The 7546-nt window shown below is 44.3% G+C and overlaps 1 protein-coding gene across 1 annotated transcript; it reads left to right on the top strand.

Annotated features, from left to right (window-relative positions):
• The first annotated feature begins 976 nt into the window (after positions 1-976).
• On the top strand, positions 977-7043 carry PLK2 (polo like kinase 2). The gene is made up of 14 exons (XM_072359268.1): positions 977-1307; positions 1609-1716; positions 1904-2020; positions 2209-2338; positions 2613-2700; positions 3137-3232; positions 3453-3651; positions 3746-3893; positions 4308-4405; positions 5047-5170; positions 5436-5676; positions 5794-5923; positions 6017-6127; positions 6246-7043. The coding sequence occupies exons 1-14, from the start codon at positions 1074-1076 to the stop codon at positions 6435-6437; spliced, it is 2016 nt and encodes a 671-aa protein (XP_072215369.1). The 5' UTR covers positions 977-1073; the 3' UTR covers positions 6438-7043.
• Positions 7044-7546: the final 503 nt, after the last annotated feature.

The raw sequence follows: 7546 nt of genomic DNA, 5'->3' as shown, positions 1-7546 counted from the left end.
TATGGAATTAACTGGACTTCTGTTTTCACCAGCACTGTAAACAAGCAGATGTACTCCCAGTGTGTATGAACAAGCAAATGCCTTTTCAGAAATGAACAGCAACTTTCACACTTTATAACTTTCCCCTCATGTGGACCATTCACTCTTCAAAGACCATTTCTTTTCCAACATCTGTATCAGAGCTCAAGGACTGTGCACCCCAGTTTCTAATGTGAAGCTGGGAGAAATTTTAATGTCAGCTGCAAAGCAGCATCCTGGAAGGGGGGAGAGAGTGTTGCAGGAGCTGCTTCCAAGCAGCTATCCTTCTGCCCCCGGCTGCAGCCTTTTAGTGCCATGCACTGCAGCACTGCAAGCAACTGCTAATAGGAAAAGCTCTGGGCTGTCGGGAGGAGGTGTCTGGACGAAGAAGAGAATGGGATGTGATGCTTGAAATATCTTTGGGGAAAAAAAAACAAACAAAAAAAAAACAAACAAAAAAAAAAAAAAAAAAAAAAAAAAACGAAAGTAAGAGGGATGAGACTCACTGCCCTGGACAGACTGCAAGCTCAATGCAAAATGAATGCTGCCGTTCTGAGTAACAGACGAGGGCTGCCCTATATGGCAAAAGTACCGTTGTCTTAGAGGTGTGTTTGGGATGCCTGAAGAAAAGTCTTTGTCCGTGGAAACAAAACATCAGTGCTGCCTGTACCTGCCCCGCTATCAGACGGCTCCGAGAGCCCGGGGAATGTGGCTGGGCAGGGAAGTCTCCCCGTGTGAACAACAGCCAGGGCAGCAAGGCGCGCACAGAGCTGGCCTCCCCCTCCATCCGGGGGTGGCTGCGGGCGGCCGCATTGCCCTGAGCGCTGCCTCCGAGACTGCATAGGGCTTCTGTCCCGGCGCTGGGCCGGGCCGGGCAGTTCTGAGCAGCAGGAGGCGGGGCCGAGCCGCGGGGCGGGGCCTTCCTCGAGATATAAGGGCGAGCCGGGGGTTGCTCGGCGTTGTGTGCACGTCGGGAGTGGGGTGGGGAGAGGAGCTGAGCGGAGCGGAGCTGAGTTGTGCGGCAGGTGGGAGGCGGGCGGGACGGCGACGCAGAGATGGAGCTGCTGCGGACCATCGCCTACCCACCGGGCGGCAGCGGAGCCTCCAGCACTACCGCTGCTGCCAGGGGCTGCGAGGCGGCCGTGGGGAGGGCCGGCAGTGCCGAGCCGCGGAGAAAGAAAGCGGAAGAGCAGCCCCACCAGCACGCACACCCTGCCGCCGAGGTGTCCCGGATTATAACAGACCCCACGACGGGGAAGCGCTACTGCCGTGGAAAGGTGCTCGGAAAGGTAATGGCCGGGCCTGCGCCTGCAGCCCTGCTCCCGGGGTCTCCGTGCGTCTGTCGCTGCCGCGGACACTCTCTCCCGTGCGCCGAGCCGTGCCTCCTGCGCCGGCGGGGAGCGTACGGGTGTGCGCTGTGCGCCGGCCGCAGCCCTTCGGGAGGGAGCTCTGAGCACCTCCGTGTGTTAGCCGGCTGTCCTGCCCGAAGGAAGTTATGCTCATTGACTAATGTGAGAGCTGGTGAATGACTCAGTGCGGGGCTTCTTTCCTACCTGCTCTAATGGCTTTTTTTCTCCTGTATTTCTTCAGGGTGGATTCGCCAAGTGCTATGAGATGACAGATTTGACGACAAATAAAGTTTATGCTGCAAAAATCATTCCTCACAGCAGAGTAGCAAAACCTCATCAAAGGGAAAAGGTGTGTGTGCATGAATGACTTCTTTTCTTCTTCTTTTTTTTTTTTTTTCCCCTCAAACTCTCTTTGTGTGCTGGATTGCCCAACCCTTTTCCTGGAACAACTCCAGCAGAGCTGTCTGTTCTGCGCTTCCCAGGCTTGTGGTCACACGGCTAACAATGCTTTTTTTCCTCCTCTCTTATCTCACCAGATTGATAAAGAGATTGAGCTGCACAGAATGCTTAATCATAGACATGTTGTGCAGTTCTACCACTACTTTGAAGACAGAGAGAATATTTACATTCTTCTGGAGTACTGCAGTAGAAGGGTGAGCATCAACTGGAAGAAATCCAGTACTTACTTGCCTGGAATCTGTAATTAATTTAAAGGCATAATGTGTAAAAAGTATTTCTCAGGGCTTCTTTAGTTCATCCATGCGTTAATTTTTGTTTACTGGATGTGAATTGTTTGTGAGAATGCTGAGTGACACGTCTGCCTTTGTTTTTTCCTCTGCAGTCAATGGCTCACATCTTGAAAGCACGGAAGGTATTGACGGAACCAGAAGTACGATACTACCTCAGGCAGATTGTGTCAGGGCTAAAGTATCTTCATGAACAGGAAATCTTGCACAGGGATCTTAAGCTAGGTAAGTTCTGTTCCTCGATGACTTCTGAAAATACATACTTTTCCAGCCCTGTCAGCCTTGTATCATGTTAAACTTGTGTGCTGATAGCTTAATTAATAGCTTAGTCTGCCTATACAGTGGGAAGCTGGAGTGTTTGAGAAATGGTATTAAGTATCTGTACTTTAAAAAAAAAAAGTCTTGAGTAGCTTCTGGTTTTGAATAAAGTATGACTCAGCACCTGTGGCAAATGCATTCCTGCTTTGCAAGAAGACTAACCAGAATTTCTTTCTGCTAGGTAACTTCTTCATTAATGAGAATATGGAACTGAAACTAGGTGACTTTGGCTTGGCAGCGAGGCTGGAACCACTGGAACACAGGAGGAGGTAGGAGCATTAAAGGAAAAAAAAAAAAAAGCCTTGTAGATTACAAAACCAAATTCACTAAGAAGTGAGGGATGGATGGTGATAGAGAGATCTTGTTCCAAAGGAAGAGCTAATTGTGCTCTGGAGTCGAGATTTCCCCTTCTAGAAGAGTTTGCTGTGTTTTGACGTTTGCATTCCTCCTCTCAGCATTTGAATAATAGCAAATGCCTGAGGCAGGATACCTGACTAATAGTGCAGATATGAGTCTGCTTTTCCTGTATCACAAAGACACTGTGAAACGTGTCTACACTATTAGCATTCATAAAAGTCTTCTTTAGGAGTCTCTGGGCTCTTGCCTGAACTTGAGAGTAAAACCTGCCCTATGAAAAATAGCTTCTTTCCTCTTTCTCCCTGGGCTCCTACCCTAACCTGCCTCTGTGGCCCCTTTGATTTACAGAACAATATGTGGCACACCAAATTACCTCTCTCCAGAAGTCCTCAACAAACAAGGGCATGGCTGTGAATCTGACATCTGGGCCTTAGGCTGTGTAATGTAAGTACTTTGCTGCCTTTGAAATAAAATATTTCTGTTGTTGGCTTAATTTTAAGAGTTCAAAGGAAATGGATGCAGTACTGTGTTGATTTGCAGCCCTTTCTAGATGCCTAACCCAAGTGCCAAAGTTCTCCTTACTAGGGGACAGATAAATGTTTGCAGTGGTTGCCAGCTTGTGTTGTGGGTGCACAAAATGAAGTTGGCTTTTGTTTTTCAACAGGTACACAATGTTGTTGGGAAGACCCCCATTTGAGACCACAAATCTTAAAGAAACATACAGATGTATAAGGGAAGCAAGATACAGTCTGCCTTCATCTCTCTTGGCACCTGCAAAGCACTTAATAGCTAGCATGCTGTCAAAGAATCCTGAAGACCGGCCCAGCTTAGATGAAATAATGCGACATGATTTTTTTGTACAGGTTTGTCTTATTTAGTGTTCTGGCTTAAACCTTATCTACCCTTACAAATGCGCCCTGTGGTTTGAAAATTGCTTTTTGAATCTCATTTCCACAGGGCTTTACACCTGACAGACTTTCTGCTAGCTGTTGTCACACTGTTCCTGACTTCCATTTGTCAAGTCCTGCTAAAAATTTCTTCAAAAAAGCAGCTGCTGCTCTTTTTGGTGGTAAAAAGGAAAAAGCCAGATACTTCGATAATCACAGTAAGTGAACTATAATTGTGCTTGAAACTTATCTCTAAGCCATCAGTTCTGTGCTAGTAACATATAGCTATGAGATAGTAGTGAAGCACCTGTATCTATATCTCTGCTTCTTTAGATTAGGTTTGACCTCTTTATCAATACGTGTAGATGGCAGGCTGCAACCTACACCAACATACATAAGTAAATACTTCTTCTGGCATACTGACAATCTATGTGGGCCATCTGTTTGCCGGTTTACTCTCATAGATCTGTGTATAATGGCGCTGCTGTTCTGGGAGACTGTGGCTGGCTTATAAGTACATCTGGAAAGAGACAAACTGCAGCTAACTTGTTAGGTTGTCTAATGCAGGATATTGAACAGCACTTCTAGATACATCATCAAGACTTTTTTGGTTTTATTTTCCCGTGTTGCAGATAGACTGGCTAAAGAAGATGAAGAAATTTACAAGCTCAGGCATGATTTGAAGAAGACATCGATAACCCAGCAGCCCCACAAACACAGAACAGATGAGGTAAATACAAGCAAAGTTCAATTCAAATCCAATAACAGTTGGGTGGAGTAGATATAATTAAGTTATATTTGACCTGTTTTTCAAAGCTGGGGCCGTACACAGCATAATCAAGCTTAAATGATTAGCAGAATTGCTTTAAGAGAGCTTAACCAAGCTTCAACAAAGTATAGCAGCCTTAGTAGAGACTATTTTGTCTTTTGAGTAATTACAGTATCTGCCTAGCATCCATTGTTGTCTGTGTGGAAACTAGTCTACCACTCTTTCCCAATATTCCAAATGCAAGGCTTCAGTTCATGATTAAGTAGGGCTTCTTAAATAATAAGTTGCTGGGTTATAAGTCCTTCAGTGTGGTGGTCAGGCCTGCATTCAGCCATTCAGTCTTCTGCTTTTCTGCCGCTTTTCTGCCCTGTTTTGCACATTAGCAGAGTTTAAGGTTTAAACTGAACACTGGGGGAATGGGAAGGACCTGACATGATTCACAGTCTAAGAGCAGTTCTTTGTATTTTGTAGGGAGATTAATACCAGTTTTCTTGGAACTTACTGTTTTTTTGTTAGTAGACAGGAGAGCCATGTAAAACCTTGTGACCACGTGACTTGGCTCACATGAACATCAAATATAACTTGTCTGACATCTGTTCTAGGAGATCCAGCCTCTTATCACAACAGTAGCCAAGCCAGGAGCATTACCAGAAACAAAGCAGATTGGTGACTCTATTCGGATGATTGTCAGAGGAACTTTAGGGAGCTGCAGCAGTAGCAGTGAATGTAAGTGCAGCAAGATGTTGTCTCTAATTCCACATCGCGCACCTACTTTCTTCATATCTCAAACGTAGAAGCCCGAAAAAACAGCTGTTTCCCTCCCTGACCCCTATTTTTGGTATTTCACATTTTACAGCCTGTATCTTGGAAGAAATGAAACTGGAAAGCCAGGAAGGCTGACCATCTTAAAGTTACAGTCTAGATAAATTAAGACTTGGAATTAAAGCTTGCTCTGTATGGTCACGTCAGTCTAATAATCCCTCTCTTTCAGGCCTGGAAGACAGTACCATGGGAAGTGTTGCAGATACAGTTGCAAGGGTATTGCGTGGATGTCTGGAGAACATGCCAGAAGCAGACAGCATTCCCAAAGAGCAGCTGACAACATCCTTCCAGTGGGTTACAAAATGGGTGGACTACTCTAACAAGTATGGCTTTGGGTACCAGTTGTCAGATCATACTGTCGGTGTCCTTTTCAACAATGGGGCGCATATGAGTCTTCTGCCAGATAAAAAGTAAGAATGATTACAAAACAGATGACTAACTTGAGATAAAACAATTTTAAGTTCAAGTTGCCCATCTCTGACCTCTCTATTGTGTTTTTGTGTTGTTTTTTTTTCCTGCTCTTACAGGACAGTCCACTACTATGCTGAGCTAGGCCAGTGCTCTGTCTTCACAGCTGCAGAGGCTCCTGAACAGTTCATTAGCCAAGTGACAATACTCAAGTATTTCTCCCATTACATGGAAGAGAACCTCATGGATGTAAGTTCAGCACATTCTGGATTTTGAGCTATAGAAGTGAGCCTTAACCTAAGTGAATGGAGTGCTTAATACAGTATGTATTTCCTTTCCTAGGGAGGAGATTTGCCCAGCCTAACAGATATACGCAGGCCCAGGCTTTACCTCCTACAGTGGCTTAAATCTGATAAAGCACTGATGATGCTCTTTAATGATGGCACATTTCAAGTAAGTTTGGTACCATCACCTGACAAAATGCTTCTACAGTACTTCATTGCAAAACTAGCTAAGCAGCAGTCACTGAGATGAGAAAGTATACAGACAGGTGCTCTCTTCTCTTTTTCAGGTGAACTTCTATCACGATCACACAAAAATCATCATCTGCAATCAGAGTGAAGAGTATCTCCTTACCTACATCAATGAAGACAGGATATCAACAACGTTTCGTCTGTCAACTCTTCTGGTTTCAGGATGCTCACTGGAACTAAAGCATAGAATGGAATATGCTCTGAACATGCTACTGCAGCGATGTAACTGAAGGGACTGACTCTGTTAAACCAAACAGACCCTCTTGTTCACTGTGAAATCTACAGTGGGGATATTGAAGCAACTAGTATGTTGATAATGGGGATATGTGGTGGTACGAAAACTTGACTGTCAGTGTGCTGGGCACACTTCTGTTACAGACGCCTGAACCTACTGTTGGACTAAAATGGTGTGACAAGATGTTCTTCGGACCATAGTTTTCCTTGCTTCATGTGTGTGTTAAAGATATTTTTGACTTGAATTCTGAGCAGAGTGTGACTTCTTGCTCCCCTATAAGAGAGCATTTTTGGAGTTAAACTGTGAATATGCATCTGGAAAGGGAGGGAAGGGCGAGATCCATGGTTGTGGAATAGCTGTAATAAGCAGCTTCTGGCTGCTGAACTGTGAACTATGGCCATATTTTTCTTTTTTTTTTTTTTTTTTTTTCTGGAAACTGTCCACTCTTGTGGCTGGCAAAGTGCATTCCCTGTTAATATCTTTTTTTATTTATTACAGCCCAAAGTGAAGTATTTATTACACTTTTTTTTTTTTTTTTTTTTTGGACCTTGACAACATTTTGAATATAATTCTGTTGGAAATAAAGTTAATGGAAAACCTGAAGCACTGATGTCCACTCTTTTTTTCAGTACAGCCTAATATCCCTTGCTTTATCTTGCCATACAACTGGCATGCTTGCTTTCTTAAAGCCACTTAAACTAAATGAAAGAAATTGGTACCAGTTGGGATAGGAATGATGAGTCCTAGAACTGAACAGTCTATACATGGCTGTGCACACAAGCATCAGTGTTGACGGAGCTGCAGGATGATGGTGGAGACACTGACACTTAAGTTATTGTGAGAGAATAATAGAATAATTCAATGCTGGGACCAGTACAAGGAGGACCTAGCTTGTAGTGCAATCCTATTGCTCCTAAGAGTACAAATGTAAAAGCATTTGCCTTCCTAAATGGAAGGGAATGCAATATGACTATTAAATTATGCAAATAGATTGGATTACTGAGGACTCATGACTTAGTGTGTGGGGGAAAATGTCTTCTTGTGGCCTGGGTTTATTTGTCTCTACAAGTAGTACAGTGCTTAGACTTAAATGCATGCCAGTCC

This window comes from Excalfactoria chinensis, chromosome Z, assembly GCF_039878825.1.
Source record: "Excalfactoria chinensis isolate bCotChi1 chromosome Z, bCotChi1.hap2, whole genome shotgun sequence".
NCBI classification, from domain to species: Eukaryota; Metazoa; Chordata; class Aves; order Galliformes; family Phasianidae; genus Excalfactoria; species Excalfactoria chinensis.
This window is presented reverse-complemented; position numbering and strand designations above follow the sequence as displayed.